The sequence below is a fragment of the Orcinus orca genome, chromosome X (genome assembly GCF_937001465.1).
Source record: "Orcinus orca chromosome X, mOrcOrc1.1, whole genome shotgun sequence".
Classification (NCBI taxonomy): domain Eukaryota; kingdom Metazoa; phylum Chordata; class Mammalia; order Artiodactyla; family Delphinidae; genus Orcinus; species Orcinus orca.
This window is the reverse complement of record NC_064580.1, coordinates 89,025,296-89,053,002: the sequence shown is the minus strand read 5'-3', so window position 1 is coordinate 89,053,002 and position 27,707 is coordinate 89,025,296. Positions and strand designations below refer to the sequence as shown.

Here is a 27,707-nt window from a genome sequence, read left to right as displayed (position 1 = left end):
TTTCACGGTGGATGTAATTTTCTGTTTCCAGGCTGTGGTAGTCCCCAAGAATGAGCTCATCACCTAGAGCTGTTAAAATTTACACTGTGCTGGGGGAAGGGAGCACACTGAGTACTCTGACAGGGAGCACTATCTACAATTGTTTCTCTTCTTTCCCATTGCTTGACACTGACAGTAAAGTCACTTCTAGTTAATTAACGAGCTTCTTAAAGGAACAAAGAAAAACATGTTTCGATTACCATTTCTATAAAGGCACAGCAATATCTCATAAGTTCTCTTGGATAATGTTACCAGATTAAGTCAATTTTACTTTCTGAAAGTAAATTCACATAGGATCTCTACTTGAGTTGTACATATTTGTGTTTGAACCAAAAGCATTTAAGTATTTGTGTTTAATTTAGCAGCATCACAAATGTCTGTTATTCTCCTTTCCCATTTCTCTGTGTTAAACAAAGCCACTAGCACTGACCTCCAAAACGTCCACCCCAAAACAGAAATATAAAAGAAGTAAAAGTTGTTCCCGGTAAACCTTGCCAAACAACATTCAAGAAAAATAGCTTATCAGCCTGCCTCACCTAAACAGACGGAGCACCTGATACATGCAGTGCCTAAACTGCCTAGCTCATATAAGCTGTGTTCATACAGGTGTTTACCCATAGCCTTAGCGTCCCTTCCCCAATGTATGTTACAAAGAGCTGACGGGCAACCACTGGTGTAACTAAATATATTTTTAAATCCTAAAATAACTCCTGGTAATCATCACAGGGAAAGAATAAATGATACGACCTTTAGTTCTGACAGGAGAATATCTGACCCTTCCCAGGTAAAGTTATAATTAGAACTCCAGGGTTTGCCTTTTGGTGAAAGAAGTTGACCTCAATCACCATTAGTGGATTTGTCCATTACAGAAGCTACAGTTGGGACAGACATCAGGTCTTGATGTCGGATTCCATCCAGTGATTGTATACAGATGCTTCCTAAATGCATCTTGAGGTTTCATAATAGGCTCTATTGTAAACACGCGGCTCCATTTTCATACCGTGCATTTACATGTGTCCCATAAATAATTTTCCAAAATTATCCAAGTAACAGCAATGTGCCCAAACAGAGTCACTCCAAAAAATCACTACTTCCTTCAACAGGCTTAGAACTACAAACACAGTCTGTTATCCTTACTAGTATATTCAAATTTAACCATGGTGCAAAATTTGGTCTGTTGTATTTTCTTCAGGTTATTTATGTAGCCATGCCACGTTGCAGGGTGCCGGCAAAATAATCCCACTGCTTGTATAGCATTAAGTTTGCCTAAGCCAGCAAACGCGCAATATCACATCAAATCTCTTTTGGATATACAGATAGGTCTTCTGTTTTCCGCACCAATCAGCAAAAGAGGTGTTTGTAAAACTGCAATTAAAAAAAAAACTAAAGTATATTGTATATTCTCCTTTCCCTTTCTCTGTCCTTTCTAGGAAGATGCAAACAAAATATAAATGCAGTAATATCTAATTCAGATTCTGCTCACTTTTAACTTTTGGAATTCCGTAAAGAGCCATAAAGTCTGCAATATTTCTCTTTAGAGAAAAAGAGCCATAAAGTCTGCAATATTTCTCTTTAGAGTGTTTAAAAATAAAAGAAGGAAACGTTTTCAACTAACGTCTAGCATTTTATACCACCTTTTATATACACAAATACTTCACTTATTAAGGATAAGTTTATACCTTAAAATGAATCCGAGGGCCTTACCTGGCTTCAGCTTGGATTCGTTCTAATTACTGGTAGTACTGGAAATTATTTAAATGGCACTTTAAAGAGGTCCTCTATGATCTCAACTTTTCAGTAACTGCGGATGGCTTTCCAGTTAGTCTGAATAAGGAAGGCTGAATTATTCTTAATTTTCTTTGGAGACTCTTGTGGGTGATCAAAACACAAAGTCTGGAGCCAGGGTGCCTGGGAGTAAACCCTGGTTTGGCACCTATAGGTTCAGTTACCTCTTAGGCAAGTGACTTAACACATCTGTGCTTCCACTTTCTCATCTTTGAAAACTGGAATAATAATCATAGTACCTCATTTATAGAATTGCCAGCATTAAAGGAGTTGACGTTTTAAAGTGCCTGATACATAGTAATCATTATATACATTTGTTTTCAAATTAACAGCTAAAATTCACTTATTGAGTTTGCTTTAATTTCTCTTAGACTTGCATGAAATTACAGCAACAAAGCTTACCTGTACCCACCGCTTAGGTTTTTGAAGTGGTCCCTAAAATATGGCAATGGTTATGGATTTAGGGAGGACCTAGTCCATTGCTATGTGTTAATTTATGTGTTAAATTTCACGTGTTATAGGGAAACAGAATTAGCACATAAAAGAAGCACATTAGCACATTAAAAGGGGGTTGGGGCAGGTGAAGCCAGCCTGTGTTCTGAGGAAGATCATCCAGAGGCACCACCATCAACGGGAAGCCCAGGAATGTGGGCAATCTCAGGTCTCCAGGTCTCGTGAAGAGAACGGCCTCCTGAAACATGCAGCCGGGAGAACCCTGCTGTCACTATCCTACGCTCAGGAGGCTGACCCAGCTTTTGAGCACCGTGGGCTCCTAAGGCTATGGTCACGCGGATGCGGCCATCAAGTGGCAGGCCCTGACAGATATGTGGCAGGCCCAGACCTACTGGCCATGTCAGCACCATGAGCCCTTAAACCCTGAGCTCGTGTAGTCTCTCTGGACCTATTGCCACTATGATCATGTGGTAGATCCAGCTTTTCAAGTCGCTAGAGCATGGCAGACTCCTAAACCCTGCCCATCATGTGGATTCATCCTGTCATGTGGCCCTCCCTAGCTAGTGGCATGTGGAAGCCTCAGCCCTCCAAGTCACACAGGTGACCTGCTTCTGAGAGTCGTATGGATGCTATGGTCGGTCACATATCCCCCTTGGTCACACATCAGGCTCAGCCATCTCTATCTCGTGAAGATTGCTGGCTACCAGAATCTTCAGATCCCTGAGTCAACACGGATGTGGCCGCTACCATCACATGGCAGGCAAAGCACCTGCCGTCATGTGAACACCGCACCTACCCTTCGGCTGTTGGTCATGTATATTCTACAGTCATGGGACATGCTGTGGTCTCCTGAGGCTCAGTTCTCTCGGTCACAGTTCACGATTGAGGGCTCCTGAACCCTGAGGTCACCTGCATCCTTCTACTCTGTGGCCTCCGCCAGCCAAGCCCCTGGAAGTCAGGTAGGGCCCCACAGCGGCGCGTTGCGTTACGTTACGTTACGTAGGTCGCGCAGTCACGTGACGCCATAAGGTCGCGACCGACGGGGGCGCCCTTTCAGCGTGTGGAGAGCCTGCCGAATGGTCGGTAGCTCGGCTTAGCCTTCTGAGGAGTCAGACCGAGAGGTGAAGAAGACCTTTAGAATTAAGGTACTTGTCCTGGCTGAGGGGGAACTTTGATGAGGCTCTGGCTCCGATGCCAACCTTTCCACCGGCTTTCATATTCTGCCATGGTAGGCGGTAGACGGTAGGCGGTAGTCGGGTAGGAGGGGCGCCCGCCGGTACTAGAGGTTTACTCAGAATTGGCGGGACAGCGGGCGGCAGGCGTTCATGGGCTGCTCTCGGCAGCTAGGCTCGGGAAACTGGGTGGACCCCTCCCTTCCCCCTTCCTTCCCAACCCCCACATTAAAGCCCTACTCTTGCTTATCTCTCTTCCATATTCGTATTCACTGCCTGCCATGTGATGGCGTACTCTGCGCTCCTCAGACCACGTTTGTTATTAGGGACACCAGAGAACTCCTAGATGCCAGTTCGTATCGATGATTTCAAATCTGATCTGAATTTCTGTCTCTTAATTTGTTCTGTAGAGAGAGGCAAGGAGAGAGACTTTGTTTAATTTGATATTTTTTCAGTAAAAGTGTGAAAGTAGCCAGCACGTTAAGGTTCAGAATTTGTTTTCTGTCTTTGCTTTGCCGATCAGTAGCTTTTCGAAGTGCGTGGGGGGTAGGATGCCATAATCTTTTTCTGCTTGGACTCTCTAAACGGCTTAAATTAGTCCAGCCAGACACTATTGGCTTCTGATTTTCCTCCTGACTTTCTAACCATTCCTTGTTACATTCCTTGAAAGCTCTCCCCTTTCCTTCGTGTGGGAAAAAAAACAGTGAATTTATTTAAGAAAACCATATTAAGTAAAATTATAGATGATACATTTCATAAAAATCACGTAGATGGTACTTAATGAGTAAAATGCAGCAAGTAAAAGATGGTGTTTACATTTGTGAGGGATTTAAATATTGCTTGAGAGATGGTTAAAGGGGTGATATATATATTTTTTCTTATATAATAGCCATTTCTTTCCTCTCATTTCAGCACTTTCAGGTTTGCTCTACAAGACACTATGTCTGAGAGACAGCAACAACAAAAATGTTTTTATCCATTGAGGAAATATGGGACATACAAAAATGAAGGTAAAAAGGATTTCTATATTGTCATATTTTTAAGATAATATGCCACTTGAATCTCAAAGAATAGGGTAGTGTCTTAGCTTGTTCAGGCTGCTGTAGTAGAACACCATGGACCGGGTGGATTACAAATTACAAAAATTTATTCTTCACGGTTCTGGAGTCTGTGAAATCCAAAATCAAGGCACCAGTAGGTTCAGTGTCTGGTGAGAGCCTGCTTCCTGGTTCATAAAGGGCTGTCTTCACGCTGTATCCTCACATGGCAGAAAGGGCAAGGGAGCTCTCTGGGTCCTCTTTTATAAAGGCACTAATCCCATTCATGACGGCATCTCCCTCGTGACCTAATCACCTACCAAAGACTCTACCTGCAAACACTGTTACCTTGGAGACTAGGTTGGTACATAAACATTCAGTCTGTAGCAGGTAGTTTCCTCAAGCTATATGGGAAAGGAACATTTTTCCACAGACCACTGGAAGTACTAGTGTTCCTCAGAAAACCTTTTGGGAAAGCCTGTTCAAAGTAAGTCTCTTCTGCCGCATTAATACCTTGTACCTTTGTTTACTAAGAAGAATGTATGCTTACTAATAATTAAAATCTGTTCTTCTCATTAAGAAACTACTTATTGCTAACTCATTTTATCTTATGTCATTAGTCATTCTCTCTTTTGCCTAACATTTCCACTTTTTCATTCTTTACATATAACCTCAATTTATGTTTCTGATATCATGACGGCAAGAAATAAGTGCATAAGTGCTAGTCATTAGGAAGTCTTAAAAATAAAATAAAATGCCCCACTCTTGAAAAGATGATACAACTTACCCGTAAGGATGAGTGGATGAAATAGCTCTCATTTTATACCAATTTTCCACACTTTTCAAAACTAGTTTGTTATTATTATTTAATCATTATAGCTGCCATTTTTGAGTTCCTGTTATATGTCAAGCACTGTGGCAACCTTGTCATACCAGTTTTCTCATTTAATCCTCAGAAAAATCCTGAGAGGATGTTATTTTAATTTACAGATAAGATACAAGAATCAAGATAGGCTAGATTATGCTGTGGTAATAGACAGTCCCCGTTTCTCAGGGGCTTATTCCTCACTTCGACTACATGTCCATGGCAGGTGCATGCCCCTCACAGGATGGTGGACTTTGGGGGTCTGAGCCATTCTTACTGGAATGACTTGGAGACCCAAACTGACAGAGCAGCCATCATCTAGAAAGTTGTCAGTCTCTGTGCCTGAGGGGAAGAGGACCCTGCAAGGTCTCAATCCAACAAGCATATGTTCTGGCCCAGAAATAACACATGTCACTCACAGCCCATTAGCCAGAACCAGTCACATACACAGCCCTGCCCAAACAAAGGAGGTCAAGAAGTACAGCTCTTCCAGGTCGCCGGAACAGGGACAAATGGAAACACATGGCAAACAGCACTACCGCACGATGGAATTGAGGCTCAGAGAGGTAAAATACTCGCCTAAAATCACATACGCAGTAAGTGACAGAGATTCACTGGATTATTCTATCAAATACTTGACAAGTCGATGTCTGAGATTGCTTGTGTCTGAATCACCTTGATGAGGGAGGTCTCTAGCCCTGTTCAGGCACCCGACGTAGTTGGTCAGCCGGGGGACTGCGGTAGCTGTCATATAGCTCCCTTGTACGCTTTCCCCTCGGCAACGTTATTACGGAAGGAAAGTGGGTTCTTGCAAATGACTCTGACTCTTCCTATACACCGTACGTAGACCACATGCCCTTACTGCTCCCTTTAAAATGTGAATTTTTCCCTTTCATTGCTGGATTTTCCTGAAAACGAGTTGGTTGCCCGGCATTCTCCAAAGGTCACCAGTAAGGGTCCTCTTTGTTGTTGTTATTGTTGATGAGTGTCATTATGAACTCCTGGCTTTTGAACATGTTGGTGGGCTTCAAACCATCGTTATGTGGTGTTGAGCAGAGGAGTGAAATGATTTGACTTGCTCTCTGCTGCTGGGTTGAAAAGAGACAGGTAAGGGAGCCAGGATGAAAGCAGAGGGGCCAGCTGGACAGCAGTACAGTCCAGGAGGTAGCTGTTGGTATCTTGGCCAGGGTGGTGGTAATGAAGGTGGTGAGAAGTGGCTGGCTTCTGGACATACTTTGAGAGAGGGGCCGAGAGAATTTCCTGACCAGTTGGATGTGGAGTGTGGGAGAAAGAGAGCACGCCAGGCCCCCTCCGAGGTTTGGGGACTGAGCAAGTGGCATTTGTGGGTCAAATGCCCTATCTGTGTTTCCTTTCTCTTCCAGTGCCACACAGGGAAAGTCCCAAGGTTGTGAGTAGCAGGATTGTCCTGACAGCGGGCCACACAGGGAAAGCAAGGGCTCCCCAGAGGAGTTCATCTGAGGCCTGGTCGTAATCACTCCATCGTGGAGTGATCAGCAGTGGGCGGATCTTTACTCATAAGCGTGCCCTGAGACAACATGGAATAGTTAATGTACAAAAGGCACAGCACACAAACCTAGAGAACCTTAAGTATTACAACCCAACGGAAGCTGGTTTCTAACAGTGTAATTACCATAATCCTCCCTCCCCACAAGCCACTAGTATGATTATCTGCTGGTTCACTGTTTCAGTGGAATGCGTTAAAAATAAAATACCCTTAGTGAATCCACCCATGGGAGAGAGAATTGACACGATCTTATTTCTGCAGGTGCGGAAAAACTTCCAAATCTTTTGACATGGTGAATTAGATATGCTGGAGGGGAGAATTTGTGGGTGGAGGGGTGAACAGCAACACAACTGCTAGGAGTGAATACAAGGTGAGGTATACCCAGGACACTTTCTAAGCATGCCTGTAGCTTCAGTATCCAGTACAGTAGATGTCAGAGTAAAGAAAATGAACAAGAGCCAAAGAGAGGCCTTACAGAATGGTGAAAGGATCAGTACACCAGGGAGACATAAAGATCCTAAATGTGTACGCACCAAACAATGGAGCCTCAAGGTACATGAAGCAAAAACTGATGGAGATGTAAGGAGAAAGTGCCAGATCTATAATTATAGTGGGGGCTTTCCACACCCACCTCCCTCTTAGCAAGTGACAGAATTGCTAGAGAGAAAATCAGCAAGGATATAGGAGACCTGAATAATACAGTAAACTAATGAGATCTGCATGACATAAATAGAACAGTCTGCGCAACAACAGCAGAGTACAGTTTTTTTCCCCGAGGGTCTCTGTAACATTCACCAAGGTAGACCATCTCCTCGACCATCAGAGAAACCTCAATAAATTCAAAAAGAATTGAGGGACTTCCCTGGTGGCGCACTGGTTAAGAATCCGCCTGCCAGTGCAGGGAACACAGGTTCGAGCCCTGGTCTGGAAGATCCCACATGCCGCGGAGCAGCTAAGCCTGTGCGCCTCAACTATTGATCCTGCGCTCTAGAGCCCGCGTGCCACAACTACTGAAGCCCGCATGCCTAGAGCCTGTGCTCCGCAATAAGATAAGCCGCCACAACAAGAAGCCCGTGCACCGCAACGAAGAGTAGCCCCCGCTGCCGCAAGTAGGGAAAGCCCGTGTGTAGCAACAAAGACCCAATGCAGCCATAAATAAAGAAATAAATTTATTTAAAAAAAATAAAAATAAAAAAATGATTTCAAATCTCCCAGAGTGTGTTCCCTGGCCATGATGGAATCAAATTAGAAAACAGTAATGGAAAGCAAAAAGAAGAATCCCTAAACACTGGGAAATGGTGGTTGACACATCATTCCAGGTTATCATTCACACCCTTGTTATAGAAGGGCTGAAATTAGGAAGAGTTGCCTGCTGAGCTGAAAGGCATTTCAGGCTGGCCCGAAAGATAGCTCACTCTGGCTCTTTCAAACAGAGTATTGTTCAGGGCAAGGCTGGAGGGAGGGAGACAGTTCAGGAGGCCGTTACATCAGTGCCACCTGACATTAAAGCTCCAAGTGCACTGGCAAAGGAAGTCCAGCTAGCTTGCTGGTTGTTAGTGGAATCGGTATGGCGGCTCCTTGGACTTGGGAAGCATGAGAGAGGTATTGGTGTGGTTGCTGGAAAGTCCTGAGAGAAGGCAAGATTCGGGGGCCTTCCTGGTATCTCTATGACTGGTGTCCAGTCTAACCCATGGATGCATACACCTCGGTTCTTTATCAGTCCTGCTCCACTGTTTTAAAAGTTTCAGCGCAGTTGTCCTCTCCTCCCTCCTCCCTCTTTGTCCTCCTTGTCCTCCTCTTCCTCATCCTGCTCCTCCTCGATTCTTCCCCTGATAGTGCCATCTGTCGGATAAGGCTGTCCTCTCTGCACAGGCAGAAGAGTGTCCTTTCTGAGGCTTGTGGGACTGGTCCCTTAGGCCAGGTTGGCACTTGGCCTGCCCTACCATGCTGTTAGCCTAAGACATGGTACGTGGTAAGCGGATCACAGATGTGTCTGCAAACTTGTATTTTTGTTCCTCTTTTCAGAATACAGTGATGGTGGTAGACCACCTCAAGGAAGAAAGAAAGGCTGGTGTTCTTTCCCAGGTAATTCTGGCGAGAGGAGCCCTCATTATGAACACGATAGATGTGAGCCTCAGCCCTCACAGCTCAAGGAGGATGATGGAAACGTCGTGAAGAAGGATGTCCAGGAGGACCCCGAAGTAAGACAGTAAGTGACCAGGCAGCAGGGTTTGTGCACAGCAGCCCCTGGGACTATGCACCTCTCTCACGCTCCGTGGACTTGTTTTTCTTCTCTCACTGCAAATCTGAGGCATGCTAGAAGTGAAATAATGGTTGAGCAATCCTAATTGTAGTGCTGGTGTCAAAGACACGAGGGTGTACAGAAGACTTTCTTAGCACTTATGGCCACTCACCGTCCTTCTCTCCACGTCCCCCCTGCAGCTCTCCCTGTACCATCCCAGGCAACAAGAGAGGAGTGAGATGGCACAGTGAAGGCCACATGGATACGATTGTGGGGAGAAACAGAAAACCTCTGGAGAGGGAAATGGGGGAGAACACACAAGATGGAACCCCAGGGAGCTGGTTCAGGGTCACAGTGAGTATCCTGTAAAATGTATGGAATGTGCAGGAGAGAAAAGCCCCGGGGGAGTTTTGTTGGTCTCATGTAGAGATGCTGGTTTATTTCACTGGGGACAGTTTGTAATCTGTCCCTTTTACTAGCGGGAGTTAACAGTCTTGTTCATCTAAGGGCAGATTCAGAGAAGCAATGTAAAGGGAACAGGCTGACCGTGAGGAGAACGGAGGAGCCTGTCTCAAAGCAAAGATGGAAACTACTGCCAAGGATATGGAACAACTCCACATTGGAGGTCTCAGCTTGGCAAGCTGAGTGTGGGAGACAGAGGGTCGAGCCTCTGGAGACCTTGTCTGAGGGGCAAGCAGTGTCTGCACCGGGTAGGATCTCCTGCAAATTTATAAAAGGAACATCATCTCTGACACCTTGATTATGTGGAAGAGAGTTTGACTGGAGAGAAAGAGTATTTAGGAAATCCATATTACGCACACCCATAAGAAATCATGCCAGTGGTCCCTTCTTTACAAGCCCTTTCAAGCTCAGTAGAAGGCCGGAAAACAACAGGAAAAGATTCGTCCTCCAGCCTAAATTCCCTGTTGTCTGTCCTCTCTCCCATCGCTTCTTTTCATCCTTAGATTCCTTATGGGATAAAGTATAACAGGACATGGCTAACGAACTCAATCCAGAGACATTGCAGTGTCCCCTTCACTCCAGTGGACGTAAGAGAGGATGCCGAAGCCAGACGCGTGGGCACAGGGAAGGGGGAGAGAGAGACTTGATTCAGCAGGGTCTGCTGGCTTCTGATTCTATTGCTGTTGCATTCAATCCCTGTAGTTCCACTTTGTGAAAAATGGGGCTCGATTCTTTGTCCAGGAAGCTAGCACTGCCTCTGCATTGATGGATGTCAGCTACAAGATTCGTGACGAGGAGAGCCGAAAGGTGTGTGTCGAGGGTGTTACGTGTACCTCATCCTGAGGAAGGAGTACAGGCCAGGGGCTGGTATTCGTCTTTGGAACTAGAGTTCCTGGTGCTTACCCCACCTCTTCTTGCTGTAGATACCTGTCTTTGTCAGGCCCTCCGCTGTTCCCTACTCTGTGCGGTATAAGTTGAAGCCAGAAGAAATGGAGCAGCTAAAGGTAATGCAGATGCAAGGCATGTTGTGTGCCAATGCTCAGACCCACCTCTCCTTCCTCCAGACCCCCGTCCCCCTCGCCCCCGATTTCCCTGCCACCACCACAGCCTCAGAGCGGCTCTCTCCATCTCTCACTCTGCAGCTGACTTTTATCAAACGATTTGATGTCTCCAAGCTAGCTCTTGACCTGCAGAGGCTCTACGTTGACCCAGGTATGGCTGACAGCGGTAATTCTAGGGCGTGCGAGGGCAGAGGGGTCTTCCTGGAGGGAGACTTAGGGATGGTAACGTGGGGAGGGGCAGGTGCTGGCCCCACACCCCACTCAGCCATCTGATTCCCTCCCCTCTCCTTCCTGAAGACTTGGTGGGCTATGATATTGATATATTTCTGAATCGAAGAAGCTGCATGACTGCCACCCTGCAGGTCATCGAAAAGAATTTCCCTGAGGTGAGGCTGTAGGCTCAGTGCTGGTATTAGCGTAGGGGGTGGAAGAGATGGGGAGGAGGGCAGATTTGTCTCCAAGGTCCTAGATAGTAACCTTCACTCTACCTCTTCTTGCCCCAAAGCTGTTGTCCTTGAACTTGAGCAACAACAAACTGTACCAGCTGAATGGCCTGTCTGACATTATACAGATGGCCCTCACGGTCAAGATCCTGAACCTCTCCAAAAATGAGGTGAGAAGAGGGAGCCAGGTCAAAGTTGGGTTGAGAGTGGGGGGGACATGTTAGTGGCCATCAGAGTGATGACAGGAGGCAGGTGAAGGTACCTGTGTGGGAAGGAGGGGTCTGGGGGTGCCGGGATCCAGATGTCCCTCTTTCCCTGGGATTCCTTTTCCCACTTCCGCGCCATATTTCTCAGCTGACGTCTGTGTGGGAGTTGAGCAAGATGCAAGGGCTGAAGCTTGAAGAGCTGTGGCTGCAAGGGAACCCATTGTGTGACACCTTCCCAGACCAGTCCACCTATGTAAGGTCAGTGTGAACACCCTGTCACCCTTCTTGGTGACCTTCACCCATGGGTGCCTAGACTATCTGTGACAGTGCCCCTTTGCCAAAGGTGGCAGCCCTGGTCTTCTGGGAGGATCACAGGCCCCAACTTCTGCTCTCTCTGTGCCTATCACCGGTGAGGAGTTTCCTTCCCCTGACCTGCTCACCTCTGCAGGCGCTCTGGGGTCTGTTTCCAGCTCTCTGCGCCCAGCTATATTCCAGCAAGGCCTCCCAAGAGTGTGCCCCAGGAAGCAGGGCTTCTCCTCCTCACCAGGACCAGGAGCAACCAGCCTTGATCCAGATGCTGGCGCCCTGGACTGAGAAGGGTCCTCCTGTCCAGGGCTTCTTGCTGAGAGAAGCCTTCCTTCTTCGTGCTGAGATGGGGTTTGCCTCCCCCGTTCTGAGAGGGGCCCTCTTCCCCTTCCTCCAAATGGATCCCCCCTCCTCTCCCAGGTTGACATGGGGGCTTTCCTGCGCCATGCTGAGGGCTGAGGCCATGGGTGGCTGCTGTCATGACATCCATTCTGCTGGCCCAGTGCCAGGAGCTGGACCCTCCTTGGGAAAAAGCAGGGCTCCCTGAGTCAAGGGGCCAGACGTGGGCCCCCGCCAGTGATCAGAGGGCTTCCTGAGGCAGGAGTGGAAGGCAGAGGGCAGAGGTGGTAGAGGAGACAGAAGGACAGGCCTCTGAGGGGCACTTCCCATCCCTCCCTGCACATGTCACATCATCCCGCCTGGTCCTTCACAGGAGCCCTGGGCAGCCTGAGACAGGTATGATTCCTCAGATAAAGAACCAACTCAGAGAGGTGCAGGGGTCATCGGGAGAGAAGACAGTGATCATCAGAGGGGGCCACGGATCCTCAACCCCATACTGAGCTGGGACCTGACCCTTTCCTCCTTCTGAGGAAGATCTGCCCCCATGGCTGCTCGGTTTCCCATGCCCAAGTCTGGCTGAGCTCACACAGGTGACAAAGTTTCAGCCAGCATCCAGTGGGCCCCCAGCACAACATGTGCATATTTTCCATTCCTACCTGGTGTGTCTGGGCGATTCTGGGGCAGGTGAAGAGCCGCAACAAGTGTGCCGTTTTCCCTTTCTTCTCTCTTCTTCCCTGACCCTGACCACGGGAGAGCTTCTTTCCCTTCCCTTTGTTGTCTCTCTCTCCCCTGTCTCTGTGCCCCTATGTCTCTCTCATCTCTCGCTTCCTACCTTCACTACCTTTCTGTCTTCATCACCTCCATCTGCCTCCCTGAGCACCACCTCACTCACCTCGCTGGCCCAGCATCCTGGGCCATCCCTGGGGGGTGTCGGGGTCTTGCCAGAGTGCTGGACCCCCAGTGAGGTAGCAGAGCCCCGGGCTCCCACTCCATCCGCTCTTCTCCCCACAGCCTTCAGTGGGGCCCTGGAGGAAGGAAGGGAGGAGAAGGAAGCCCTGCAGCATGGGTTTGAAATGCTGGTCCCTGTGGCACTGGAGAAGGGAGTCCGAGTAGTCTGGGTGGGAGCTACCCAGGCGAAGGAGAGGAAGGGAGGGAGGGAAGGAATATTAAAGTGAAGGTACTGAGAGAGATGAGGAGACAGTGCCTTTCAGACAGTAAGATGACAGATGCTCAGTACTCAACAGGCAAGTGGACTGAAAACCCCTAAAATCAGGAGCAGAGGTGGGCAAAGGGTGCTGCTGGATTGGCCAGAACACACTGATCTCTGTTTATGGTATTACTGTTTTAACTCAAAGGAAGCATTGCAACCTTGAACTATCAACCACCTCTTCTCTATTTTTGGTTTTGGACAGGGCCATCAGAGAATGTTTCCCGAAGTTGTTACGCCTGGTAAGTACCTACGTAAATCATTGTCTCTTACAAATGTCAGTGGCCTCTGCACCTGCCCTCAAGCCCTTTGGGTCTTGCCTAGATCACATATTAGCATCAGAACCTTAACCATTTTGGGGGACATGGACTCCTGAAAATGACATGGATATACTTGCTGGAAAAATACCCATAAATACACGCATGCACACACACAAGTTGAATATAACACTAGAGACTTTCAGAACCTCATGATGAAGACATCCACTGTAAGCTTTCCCATGGAATTTCCAGGTCCCTTTCACACCTGACCTCTGACCCTCACCCGCCTGGGCCCATCCTTTTCCCGGATCATCCAGGGCCACTCCCCTGGTCTTCACTCCTGACTTTCTCTTCCCTTCTCCAGGATGGCCAGGAGTTACCGTCACCAGTGACCGTTGACGTTGACACTCCCTACATAGTAAAGCTCTGCAAGGTCAGGAAGAGGATCAAACAACATTTGGGGTGTTGCAGGGAGGCTTTATCTACTGCATAGTCTCAAGTGCCATTTGATTCCAGGGAAGCTACTTTGGATCTGATGAGCTGAAGAGCCTAGTCCTGCAATTCCTGAAGCAGTAAGTATCTCTGGGAAGCTGAGCAAGGGGGGCAGGTCTAGGACAGGTGAGGCCACCTGAGCACAGGTCTGCTCAGGGGAGTTTTCAAGTCTCATTTGAGGTCCAGACCACAGAGATAGACTGTCTTCATTGCTCCTCCTTAGGTACTACTTGATCCATGACTATGGAGACAGACAGGTTCTCGCGGGTGCTTATCACGAGGAGGCCTGCTTCTCCCTGACGATTCCCTTCCACCCCGAGGACCCAGCCCCGTGAGTATCACAGCACAGGCTGTGCTCCTGGGCCGTGTGGCTCCCCAGCAGACACAGGCCAGCTCCTGCAAACACCCACCACCCACTGTTGCTCTTTGTCTCCTAGAAGCAGCTTGTGCGAGTATTTCAAGGACAGCAGGAATATGAAGAAGCTCAAGGACCCCTGTGAGTGTGTGATGGGAAGACTGGGTGGGAAAGGGCGGTGAAGGGGTCAATCATAGGGCCCAGGGCGTGGCAGCCCCTGACCTTCGCTCGCTTCCCCTCCCCTCACAGACCTGCGGGTCCAGCTGCTGAAGCACACAAAACGTGTCATTGTGCACACCCTCTGTGTGTTGCCCAAGACTCAGCATGCCTTCAGCTCCTTCGTGGTGGACACGTGGTTCCAGACGGTGAGCGCCTGCTTCCTCCCTCGCGTGGGCCCAGGAAGCCGCAGGTGGGTGGGAGGTGGAGGTGGTGACTGGGCGCCTGGGCTCTTCCCTTTCAGGAATCGATGCTCTGCTTCTCCGTCTGCGGAGTGTTCAAGGCAGGTGAGTGTGTGTAGACCCCCAGCGCAGATGGCCCACTGCTGCCTCGCCCTGGCCAGGCTCACAGCCAGAACCACCCAGCGTCCCTGACCCCTTCCCTTCCCTTCGCTTTCTTTCCCCTTCCCTTCCCTCCCTCCCCTTGTATTCCCTTCTGTTCCCTCCGCTCCGCTCCCCTCCCCCCGCCTCCCCTTCCCCACTGTGTTCTCCTGCCCTCAGGCTTCCCACAGACAACCCAGGTCTGAGCTGTGTCCATGCCTGTCTGCCCTGCATACCCTGGGCGTTGGTGACGCAGGCTGTGGATTTTGGTGGCTCTCATCCCAGATCCTTACTCTGAGAACTTGGGCCGTTACTGAACCTCTCAGTTTCCTCATTTGCAAAATAGGGTAGTAGTATCCACCTCTTGGGCGGCTGTGAAAAATGCATCCCGTGAACTTGTGTAGTGGTCGTCAGGGGCCCTGTCACTGGGTGCAGACTGCTCATATAGTTGCGCTCCCCATTCCCGACACCCTGGCCCCCGTGAACAACTGCCCTCTCAGCATGAGTGTCCAGTCACACCCTGACTGGGGACCGCTGTGTGAGCGTGTACAGCACATGCAGCTGTAAGGGGTACTGTTGTTTGTTTGCTGTTGAAGTGGCAGGAAGTTCTCAGGGCTGTTTGCGTGCATTCACCCGGACCTTCATCGCTACCCCTGCCCGCGACTGCAGGTGAGAGCCCTGTTGTGGGAGGGAATGCCCATCCCCGCCTGGGCTCAGGGGCGAGGGAATGTGGTGGCAAAGACCTTAGGTTTACTCAGTATTGTGGAAAGCCAGCAGGGGGATCCCAGGAGCAGTGTACCTAGTGGTTAGGAAGAGTATGGGCCTGGAATCGGCCTATGCGTTCACTCCTTGACCTAACACTCACTCGCTCTGTGACCTTGGTCAATTCCCATGACCTCTGTGTGACTCAGTGTCTTCTTCTGAGAATGGGGATCAGACTGTCCACCCCTTGCACTGTGGTAAAGGGTAAATGCGAAATTGCCCCTGGTTTGGGGATGAACCTATAAATCAAGTGAAGGTGGTAGACAGTCTCTCCAAAGGTGGGCTCTGTGGGGAGGGGCAGAGGTACCAGTCAAGGAACCTGGGAGACAGACACAGGAGGGACGTGGAAGGAATCTGGTTGCTGAGTGCCAGTGGGAGCAGAGTCAGTATTGGGGGTGTGGGTGTCCATCCACCAGTTGTCTGAGGCCCCATTTTTCCTTCAGTCTGTGCATCGTGAATGACGAGCTGTATGTGAGGGATGCCGACCCCAGCGAGACCCAGAGTGTGTTCTCCATCCCACTGCCTACACCCACCTCCAGCTCCATGCACCCCCTCTCCCAGCAGCAGCAGGACATCATGCAGGCATCCTCCACCCCATCTGAGATGAACCGCTAGTGGTCTCAAAAGTGAGTGCTGGGGTTGCATGGGGATAGGAGGGAGCTGGGAGGAGTAGAGGAGTGATTAATGGGAATTTTCAGGTAATTATTTTAAATCTATTTTTCCTTACAAACGTTTACTTGTGAGAAGTACCCTAATTTCATACTAATACATTTCCATGTATTATAAAATACAGGTATCCTATCTTATATACTGTCTTGAAACTTCTTTTATTATTAGTGCCAGCATAGTTTCTTCTCAGTATATGTGAAGCTACATTATTCTTTCTAAGATCAATATATTAAACAATTGAATTCCAGGAAGCCATAAGCTATTATTGATAGGCATTTAGCTTTTCGCCTCTTTTTCAGCATTACATGCAGTGGCATCTGCTCATTCTGGTACATACATGTTGGTAAACTTGAAGGCTTGCTCTTGTAGCATAGATGTAGCAGTGAAGTTGTGTGGTCAAGTGTCTCCAGTTTGGTCCTAAGGGAGGTCATCTATCCTCCCCCACTAGAGGTGCTTTCAGTACAATGACTAGACTATACCAGAACTAAAAATTTCTTTACTCATCAAAAAGTGAATTCTGAGAATTCAGAGATAAGAAGAAATAGACGTCTAGGGTTTCAGGAAGGTGAAGGTGGACAGAAGTCAGGTGCCCGGGGGTTGACACTCACGGCTGCTGGCTCTGCTGACATCCCAATTCTTTCTCTTTACTTTCTTCAGTCCAAGGGCAAAATTCCACATGTGACCCTCATCCACTGACCTGGGATCTTGAGAACAAAACTCTGCAAATGAGCCTTTAGATGTCATTTTCATCCTCATCATATTTGTCACCTCTCTTCTCTTAACTGAAGCCATATCCATGACTAAGTTTGCAGTCCAGCTAATCAGGAAGCCAAAGTTTACCATGTAGGCCTGCCCGTTGTTTTATATTTTTCCCACACATGATCCTTGTTTATCTTTATATTAAAGAGTAACATTGCACATTGTATGTTGTGTGTCTTGGATTGCTCTTCCCCTGACCCAACCATGAGTTAGTGGGGCCAGGACCAAAAAGTCCCCTCTCCCACATCATCCCTGGCAGTCTCTAGCATTTATATCCGACCTACACAGTGCTTGAAAATTAGAGTAAGGACTCCATTCCTGGACAACCCTAAAATCCAAGCTTTGCCTCCTGATAACCTTCTCTCCACCACTTCAGTACTCACAAGTTGTGACCGTTCTGATGTTCACTTCTATAAGCAAACATAAGGTATTTAGCAAGTAAAGTACCATATTTACTCCAATAATTATGGATTTCTTAATCATTTAACAGGTCTAAAACTGTGTTAACATTTTTATTAGGTTCTTAGGTTCTGTACCTAAGACGATTTTCCCCACAACTCCTGTGTTGTTTTTTTAACTTTTTTATTTTGAAATAATTATCGATTCACCAGAAGTTGCAAAAAAATGTGTACAGAGGTCATGTATACCCATCACTCACCTTATCCTAATGATAACACCTTGTATTACTTTAGTACAGTATCGAAACTAAGAAATGGACATTGGTACAATCCACTGAGCTTACCACAATTTCGCCATTTTACATGCACTCTTTTGTGTGTTAGAACACTTGTGCATAATACTTATATATATAATTCCATGCACTTTTACCAGCAGTGTAGGTGTTCTAACTATCACCACAAACAAGATCAAAAACTGTTTCATCACCACACGTTTCCCTCATGTTAGCCTTTATAGCCACACCCACCTTCTTCCTGATCCCACATCCCTAAACTCTGTCAAACACTATTATAATTTCCTAAATGTCATAGAAATGGAATCATATAGTACACTACCTTTAGGAATGGATTCCTTTCACTCAGCATAATTCTCCTGAGATCCATCCAAGTTGTAAAGTGTGTCTATCGTCTGTTCCTTTTTATTGCTGAATAGGATTCCACGGTGTGAATGTACCACAGTTTGCTTACCCATTCCCCTGCTGAAAGACATCTGGGCTATTTCCACTTTTTAACTATTGTGAGCAAAACTGTGATGAACTTCATGTAAAAGTTTTTGTGTAAACATGAATTTTCATTTCTCTGGGTAAATTGCCCAGAGTGCAACTGCTGTATCATTTGGTAATCGCATGTTTCCTTTTGAAAAACCTGCCATATTGTTTTCCAGACGGCCTGTACCATTTTGCATTGCCTTTGGCAATGTGTGAGTGACTCAGTTTATCCAGTGTTGCCTGCATTTGGTTTTGTCACTGTTTTTTTCAGCCATTCTGATAGGTGGGTTTAACATTTCATTGTGCTTTTAATTTGCATTTGCATGATGGCTAAAGATGTTGAATAGCTCTTCCTAAGCCTGTTTGCCCTCTGTTCATGTCTTTCATCCATTTTATAATTGGATTAAGAGGCAAGAAGTTACCTCTAGAGAGCTGCCCTGGCTCTGGCTAACAGGCAGAGTAAGAGAATGTGAGGCCCCTCGAGACTCACTTTTCTTGACAGGGAGGGCAGAAGTGGGGCTGAAGCTATTAAATGTTCCTCAAATTAGGACTGAACTTGGATATGGAACAGGATTAAGAGGTGGGGGCATCTCTGGGTCCATCTGTGGAGATCTGGATAGGGCAGAAGAAGAAGGGGGATATGGGGTAGAGGAAAAACAGTGGAAGGAGGGAGATACGGGGGGTTGCCTTCTAAATGATGCTAGATTCATCACTCTCAGCCTGCTCAATGGAGTGCAAAAAACTATTCTCCTAGACGTGTGGTTTTCAACTCTGGATATCCATTAGGATCCCCTCGAATGCTCAGATTCAACCAACTGAATCAGAGCCTCTAGGGATAAGCCCAGTCATCAGTATCTTTAAGGTTCACCCCAGTTGATTCTAATGAGCTGTCAAAATTGAAAACCTTATCTGATGGTGTATTAGTTTGCTATGGCTGCCATAACAAGACACCACAGGCTGAGTAGCTTAAACAACAGAAATTTATTTCTCACAGTTTTAAAGGTTGGAAGTCCAAGATCCAGGTGTCCACAGGTTTGGTTTCTTCTGAGGCCTCTCGCCTTGGCTTGCAAATGGCCTCCTTCTTACTCCTTCTTCACATGGTTGTCCCTCTGTGCATACACACCCTGGTATCTCTTTACGTGTCCTAAACTCCTCTTATAAGGAAACCAATCATATTGGATTAGTGTCTACCCTAACGGCCTCATTTTAATTTAATCACCTCTTTAAAGGCCCTATCTTCAAACACAGTCACATTCTGAGGTACTGGGGGTTAAAGCTTCAACGTATGAATTTGGGTAGGACACAGTTCAGTCCACAACAGATGGTATGAGAAACACCATGGTCTGAGAAATTCATCTCCCTTTTAGCCACCTTCCTGGAACTACTATACAACACTTCTGCCATCACCTCGTTAGGTAGAAGTCGGTCATGTGACCATTTTTGACTGCAAAGGAGGCTATAAATGTGGTCTTTTACTGGAAACATTACTGTCCCAAATAAATTTGGGATTCTTTTATTAAGAAAGAAGGAGAATAGGTATAGAACATATGGTACACTTTCACACCCAAGGCAGCTAGAAGCACCACCTCAATTATCATGTCCTTTCTACCCAGTTTTCCAACCACAGTTTTCATGGGTTCAAACAAAACTGCTGCTTCAGAGACACCTGAGCTCACTCTCCCATCCTCCCAAATCCCATGTCCCAGACTATGCCTGAGTCCTCACAACTTAGCATGCTAAATCTACGTCATTCACTCACTCACTCATTCATTCAACAAATATTTATTGGTTACCAGTGATATGTGAGGCACTGTGATAGGCACTGGAGATAAATCAGAGCACCTGACAGACAGGGTCATGGTTCTCATGGAGCTCACATTCTACAGGGGTTGATACACTCAAGATTTGAGAGCCATTAAGAAAATAATATGGGAAAATGTGACAGAGAATGACTAGGGTGGGGAAGGCAAGGAAGGATTTTCTGAAGACGTAACTTAGATTTAATATTCAAATAACAAGAAGTACACAGTCAGCAGTGGGAAGATATAGGAGCTGAGCCCTCGAGGCAGAGGGAAGAGCAAGATGAAAGGCCCTAAGATATGGGCAAGCTTGGCAGTTTTAGGGAACAGCTTGTATGCCAGTGTGTATTGGGAGGACAGTGTTAGAAAATGAGGTGAGAATGGTAGGAGGGGCCCAATAACAGAAGGTCCTGTGGGCCATGGTAAGGACTCTGGGTTTTGTTCTTATTATGATGGAGCCATTGGGTGCTTTCTGAAATGAAGGGAAATTATTATCAAAATCTGCTTTATTAAAGCTCATTCTAAATGTTCCTTGGAGGACAGACTGAAATAGAGCAACTGTAAGATCAAGAGACAAGATTAGGAGGCTACTACACACATGACAGTGAGAGGTTACAGTCTCGTAGACTACAGTCGTAGCAATGGAAGGGGTGAGATGGGGTTTGAGATGAGATGTATCTTGGAAGTACTGAACTTGTTGATGAAGTCCACGTTTGTGGTAAGGGATAGAGGAATTAAGTGTGTCTCTTGGAATGTGGGTTTTTGCAGCTGGGTTAGGGCGGTTTTCTTCGACGGGGAAATGAATGGAGGACCAGCTTCGGTGCAATGCCAGGAAACTGACAGTTCTGTTTTGACCATGTCGTTTGTGGAGCCTACGAATAATCTCGGTGGGGAGCATGTGGTTGGATGTATAAGTCAGGATATCTGAGAACATTCTTGGCTGTGGCAAAAAAAAACACCCAAAACAAAACAAAAATCAAGCATGCAAGCAAACACATGAAAAACCCAATTGTACAGTTCAATCTGAAAATACAGGTTGATTCCACATATGAGCATGACACAGCTCCAGATTCTGGAAGGGATACAAAGACATATTAAAAGCCAACTTCACTGAGCTATAATTTATGTTCAACATAATGCATCCATCTTTTTTTTTTTTTTTTTTTTCGGCTGTGCTGCGTGGCTTGCCCGATCTTAGTTCCCCAACCGGGGATCGAACCTGGGCCCCTTGCAGTGAGAGCACCGAGGCTTAACCACTGGACTTAGCTATAAGGCTAAGGCTCTGGCCTGCCAGGGGCTACGAACTGTCAGAGAAGAAAGACATATGTGTGCCATATAACTATCATTCATCCACTTACTCATTCATTCATGCACCTAGTGCATGTCAAGCTTAGTGCTAAGAAGGGAAGATAGGGCCATGAAAAAATTCAGACAATGTCTCTGTCTTCCTGAAGATTAGGAGTCGAAATAGAGAACTGCAAGTGGCTCTGGTTGCTAAATAGTAAGGGAGGTATTTGGTGAGATAATTGGGCCCCCAAAAGGTCTAACCCCAGTGCACAGACGCAACTCTTCCCCTTCTGCATGTCTCATAGACAATGCTGTGGCATGACCTAGAACATAGAGCTGTTAGAATAGAATGAGCCTGAACATTCTGTGCATAAATGGCTGAGGAAACAGCTTTCCAAACCTTCCACCCAGCAATCAGCCCTGATTATGTGCAGAAGTAGATCTCAATTTCATTTAATTCTCACAGTTGGAGTTGTATGACTAATTATTTTGTCTCTGTATCTAATTAAGAAGCTGAGGTTAAGAAGGGTCAAGTGTCTTGGAAGAAAATAGCAGATCTATTGATAATAGGAAAGGGTTAGATTTTAAGCTGTGAGCTGTTAACTAGTGTGGAATACTAGTTCCCATCCTTTAGGTCCAGGCTGAGGTAGTAGCAATGGAAATTTCTCAGTCAAATGCTTGGGATTCATTGGCCATTCGAGAATTTTAGGAACTGGAGAAGCTATAGGAAAATGAAAGCCTAACATACCATCCTCCTGCCTGCTCCGCATCATTGCTCCTGCCTCTGCTCTCTTGTTTTCTATGATAACGTCATCTTAACATTAGGTTTTGTTATTGACTGAACTGTGTTCTCCCAAAATTCATATCCTGAAGCCCTAACTACCAGTGCCTCAGAATGTGACTGGATTTGGAGATAGGGCCTTTAAAAGGTGATTAAGTGAATTTAAGGCTGTTAGGGGATACGTTAATCCCATCTGACTGCTGTGTTTATAAGAAGAGGAGTTTAGGACACACAGAGAGACAGCAGAAGTGTGTATACAAAGAGGGACAACCATGTGAAAAAGCAGCAAGAAGATGGCCATCTTCAAGCCAAGGAGAGTGGCCTTAGAAGAAATCACCCCTGCTCACACCTTGATCTTGTACTTCCAGCCTCCAGCACTGTGAGAAACAAATTTCTGTTGTTAAGCCACTTAGTCTGTGGTATTTTTGTTGTGGCAGTCTGAACAGTCTAATACAGGCATTATGAATGTGTTTCAGTAGGTCATGAAGCAGGTAGAGTAGACTGTCAGAAAGGATGAAAATAAAGTGATGGTAAAAAATACCAATGATCAGTAAAACTGAAAGAAACGTGGTTAATTTGTATCACTATCAGGCAAAATAGACATCAAGCAATTGCAACCAAGAAGGCTACTATCAAACCATAAAAGAAAATGTATTGAGAAGATTACAAATTCTGAACTTACATTCACCCGATAACATATCTTCAAAAACATATATAGCAGTAAGTAACAAAGCTACAAGTAACAGAAAGTAAAATCCACTTTTGTGTATACGATAAGGAAAGATACTTGCTTATATAACTGAGAGCCCAGAGGTAGAGGAGACTTTAGGTTCGTTGATCCAGTGGCTCAAAGATATAAAGACTCAGGCCCAATCTTGAACCAATGACTGTGGCTAGGGACACAGGATTATTGCGTGAGATCTAGAGTAACTCTGGTCTCACCCTTGGAACTAGCAGGCAAATTCCCCCCAACATGTGACTGTACGAGGGAGGAAATGCACTAATGAAAATTTGAGACCACTTAGGAAGATGAGGAATGTATATTGCGTAGGTAAACAAAAATACCACCTTCCGGCACCATTTGAAAGCACAATTATCAATATGAGCATAATACCCACAGTACTCAAGCTCAAATGGTTTTCAACTACTATGCCTTTCCAGGTAACAAATACTTCTATTCAGGAAATACCTACATTGAATCAGTGAATGGGTAGTTACAAAGCACTAGAGCTCTCACCCCTGCAGTAAGTTTAGGAAGGACCACAAAGGCATCCATGGTAGCCTACTTAAATCTCTTTTTCTTTCTCAAATTTTTGGCAAAGCTTTTTCTTTACTATCGTACTTTGATATTATTGTGTCAGGATAGTTTGACACAATGGATTCTTTACAGTTACAATTTCATCAAGTATTACCATTCTGTACACATACAACACAGAGTTCATAAAGACATGAAAGATGAGAAGCAAGAAAATTGTCAACATTTATGATCAGCAACAATTTTCTTTAAAGAGCACCATTAAAATTCAATATGGAATATCTTTAAAAGCTTCAAGCTTTTAGAAGAAATTCAGTCTCATGAAAATGTAATAAAATTAAAGAACATCTTCTGTTAATGTACATATTTGTAAATATGCAAAAAGGAATATTCCTCTGGGAACACTAGCCCAAGAACCACCGCAGCCCTGCCGCCTGGCATACCAGGACCCAGCCCATACACCAACAGGCTGGCACCAGCTCTGGGACACATTGGGCCCCTCAACCAGCTGCTCCTGGATCTGGCCCCACTCACCACTGGGATGACGCCAGCTTTGGGACACCCCAGACCCCATACCCAGCCATGTCAGGAACTGGGCCCACACACCAGCAAATCGACACTAGCTTCAGGACTCCAAGGCCCTGCAGCCAGAGACCCAGGAACCTGGCTCTGCCCACCAGCGAGCCAGCACTAGCTCCAGGACTCGCTGGGCCACAGCCCCACCCACCAGCAGGCCAACACCAGTTCCAAGACACCTTGGACCCCTCAGCCAGCTGCCCTGGGATCCAGCCCCACTCAACAGTGGGCCAACACCAGCTTTTGGACACCCCCAAACCCGGCAGCCAGCCATGTGGAACTGGCCCTGCCCACCAGCAGGCTGACACTAGATACAGGACCTCTAGCCCCACCACCACCCACTGCAGAGCCTAGCACCACCCACCAGTGGGCCAGCGCTAATCCCGGGACTTCTTGGGGCACTGCAGCCAGCAGCCTCATGACCCAGCCTCACTCGCCAGTGGCCACCAGCCTCTGCACAAGGCAGGGCCTGGCAACCCGCTGGACCAGGGGCCAGCCACACCTACCACAACATCCACAGTAGTGTGCCGGTCACAACAGAAGGACACATGCAGCCCTAACAGGGGGCACCCTTAGAGCATATAGCTCTGGTGACCAGAGGGGAGAGCTCGGCTGGGTCACACAGGACGTCTCCTACAAAAAGCCACTTCTCTACGGTTGGGAAATGGAGCCAACCTAACAGACACAGAGAAATAAAATAGCAAATTGGACAAAATGAGGCAACAGAGGAATCTATTCCAAACAAAGGAACATGATAAAACCCCAGAAGAAGAACAAAGTGAAGTGGAGATAGGCGATCTACCTGATAAAGAGTTCAGGGTAATGATCATGAAGATGTTCAAAGAACTCAGGAGATGATTGGATGAACAGAGTGAGAAGGTTTTAACAAAGATTTAGAAAATATGAAGAAGAACCACACAGAGAAGAATACAATAATGGAAATGAAAAATACACTACACGGAATCAACAGTAAATGAAATGATGCAGAGGAATGGACGAGCAAGCTGGAAGACTGAGTAGTAGAAATAACTGAAGCAGAATAGAAAAAAGAGAAAAAGAGAAAAAGAAATAGGACAGTTTAAGAGACCTCTGGGACAACAGCAAGTGTACTAACATTTGCATTATAACGGTCTGAGAAGGAGAAGAGAAAGAGAAAGGGGCAGAGAACATATTTGAAGACATGATAGCTGAAAACATCCCTAACCTGGGAAAGGAAAGAGATATCCAGGTTTAGTAAGCACAGAGAGTCCCAAACAGGGTCAAGCCAAAGGAGACCACACCAAGACACACTGTAGTTAAAATGGCAAAAATTAAAGATAAAGAGAGAATATTAAAAGCAGCAAGGGAAAAGCAACAAATAACATACAAGGGAACTTCCATAAGGCTATCAGAGCAACTGGAATGAATCCAACTGGATCACGGTGTATGATCTCTTTTTTCTCTTGGTGAGTCTGGCTAGAAGTTTGTCGATTTTGTTTGTCTTTTCAAAAATCTAGCCCTTGGTTTTATTGATCTTTTCTATTTTTATCTCTATTTTATTTCTTTCCCAAAGAACTGACTTTGGGAATTTTTTGATTCTTCTTTTTCTAATTCTTTTTCTCTTTCTGTATATTTGAGATTTTTCTTGTTCCTTGAGGAAGGCCTGAATCGCTATGTACTTCCCTCTGAGAACTGCTTTTGCTGCATCACAGATTTTGGAAGGTTGTGTTTTCACTGTCACTTGTCTTGAGGTATTTCCTGATTTCTTTTTTGATTTCATCATTGACCCACTGGTTTTCTGGTAGCATGTTGTTCAGTCTCCATGTATTCATTCTTTTCCCAGTTTTCTTTCTGTGGTTGATTTCTAGTTTCATGTCATTTTGGTGATAAATGATGCTTGAAGTCATTTCTATCCTCTTAAATGTGTTGAGGTTTGTTTTTTGACCTAGTATGTGGCCTCTCCTAGAGATCATTCCTTGAACGCTTGAAAAGAATGTGTATTCTGTTTATGCGGGTGAGGTAGTGTCCTGTAGATATAAATTAAGTCCAAGTGGTCTACTGTGTCATTTAGGGCCTCTGTTGCTGTGTTGATTTTCTGTCTGGAAGATGTGTCCATTGATGTGGGTGAGGTGCTAAAGTCTCCTAGTATCATAGTATTCCTGTTAATTTCTCCCTTTATGTTTGTAACTATTTGTTTTATATATTTAGGCGCTCCTATATTGGCTGTATATATGCCAACTAGTGTAATATCCTCTTCTTTATTGATCCCTTTATCATTATATAATGTCCTTCTTTGTCTTTATGGACTTTGTTTTAAGTCTATTTTGTCAGATATGTGTATTGCTAACCCCGCTTTCTTGTTGTTTCCAGTTGCATGAAAGAGCCTTCCATCTGCTCACTTTCAATCTGTCTGTGTCTTGTGCCCTGAAGTGAGTCTCTTATAGGCAGCATATTGTAGGTTCTTGGTTTATTTTTTTTTTATCCATTCAGCCACTCTGTCTTTTGATGGGAGCATTTAGTCCACTGATATTTAAAGTAATTATTGATAAGTATGTACTTACTGCCATTTTAAACCTTGTTTCCCAGTTGACTTTGTAGTTCTCTATATCTTTCACTTTGGCCATTTTAATTATGCTACGTCTTGGTGTCACTCTATTTGGGTTCTTCTTGTGTGGGTCCCTCTGTGCTTCCTGTACCTGGATATCAGTTTTCTTCTTTAGGTTTGGGAAGTTTTCAGCCATAATTTCTTCAAATACATTTTCTATCTCCTTTTCTCTCTCCTCTTCTTCTGGTATCCCTATTATGCATATGACTGTGCACATTATGCATATGATTATGCATATTACACATGCTTTATATTATCCTATATAAAGGATAATATAATGTTTCATATGTTTCTTATATAATGTTATTAGGAACACCAGAGAACTCCTAGATGCCAGTTCGTATCAATGATTTCAAATCTGATCTGAATTTCTGTCTCTTAATTTGTTCTGTAGAGAGAGGCAAGGAGAGAGACTTTTTCTAATTTGATATTTTTTCAGTAAAAGTGTGAAAGTAGCCAGCACCTTAAGGTTCAGAATTAGTTTTCTGTTTTTGCTTTGCCGATCAGTAGCTTTTCAGTGTGTGGGGGGTGGGATGCCATAATCTTTTTCTGCTTGGACTCTCTAAACGGCTTAAATTAGTCCAGCCAGACACTATTGGCTTCTGATTTTCCTCCTGACTTTCTAACCATTCCTTGTTACATTCCTTGAAAGCTCTCCCCTTTCCTTCGTGTGGGAAAAAAAACAGTGAATTTATTTAAGAAAACCATATTAAGTAAAATTATAGATGATACATTTCATAAAAATCACGTAGATGGTACTTAATGAGTAAAATGCAGCAAGTAAAAGATGGTGTTTACATTTGTGAGGGATTTAAATATTGCTTGAGAGATGGTTAAAGGGGTGATATATATATTTTTTCTTATATAATAGCCATTTCTTTCCTCTCATTTCAGCACTTTCAGGTTTGCTCTACAAGACACTATGTCTGAGAGACAGCAACAACAAAAATGTTTTTATCCATTGAGGAAATATGGGACATACAAAAATGAAGGTAAAAAGGATTTCTATATTGTCATATTTTTAAGATAATATGCCACTTGAATCTCAAAGAATAGGGTAGTGTCTTAGCTTGTTCAGGCTGCTGTAGTAGAACACCATGGACCGGGTGGATTACAAATTACAAAAATTTATTCTTCACGGTTCTGGAGTCTGTGAAATCCAAAATCAAGGCACCAGTAGGTTCAGTGTCTGGTGAGAGCCTGCTTCCTGGTTCATAAAGGGCTGTCTTCACGCTGTATCCTCACATGGCAGAAAGGGCAAGGGAGCTCTCTGGGTCCTCTTTTA

At 45.6% G+C, this 27,707-nt stretch overlaps 3 protein-coding genes across 3 annotated transcripts in view; all 3 read left to right on the top strand.

The window, feature by feature from the left end:
- The window catches only part of LOC101287280 (nuclear RNA export factor 2), a 34,234-nt gene extending 25,145 nt beyond the window's left edge, over positions 1-9,089 (top strand). Inside the window, 2 exon segments of the mRNA XM_049704520.1 lie at positions 6,295-6,371; positions 8,902-9,089. Of these exon segments, the coding sequence (XP_049560477.1) occupies positions 6,295-6,371; positions 8,902-9,089 (265 nt within the window).
- A 235-nt stretch (positions 9,090-9,324) lies between these two features.
- On the top strand, positions 9,325-11,558 carry LOC125963152 (nuclear RNA export factor 2-like). Its single transcript, XM_049705228.1, has 8 exons — positions 9,325-9,472; positions 10,084-10,167; positions 10,283-10,387; positions 10,504-10,584; positions 10,723-10,792; positions 10,939-11,027; positions 11,147-11,254; positions 11,439-11,558. Exons 1-8 carry the CDS (start codon positions 9,377-9,379, stop codon positions 11,556-11,558), a joined length of 753 nt encoding a protein of 250 aa, XP_049561185.1. The 5' UTR covers positions 9,325-9,376.
- Positions 11,559-13,192: 1,634 nt separating this feature from the next.
- Positions 13,193-16,162, top strand: LOC125962936 (nuclear RNA export factor 2-like; the record flags this gene model as incomplete). The annotated part of the gene is made up of 9 exons (XM_049704519.1): positions 13,193-13,384; positions 13,767-13,835; positions 13,919-13,974; positions 14,118-14,225; positions 14,332-14,394; positions 14,499-14,658; positions 14,710-14,752; positions 15,382-15,454; positions 15,991-16,162. Coding segments are annotated over 9 exons (936 nt in total), but the record flags the coding sequence as incomplete, so codon positions are not given.
- Between the last annotated feature and the right edge of the window lie 11,545 nt (positions 16,163-27,707).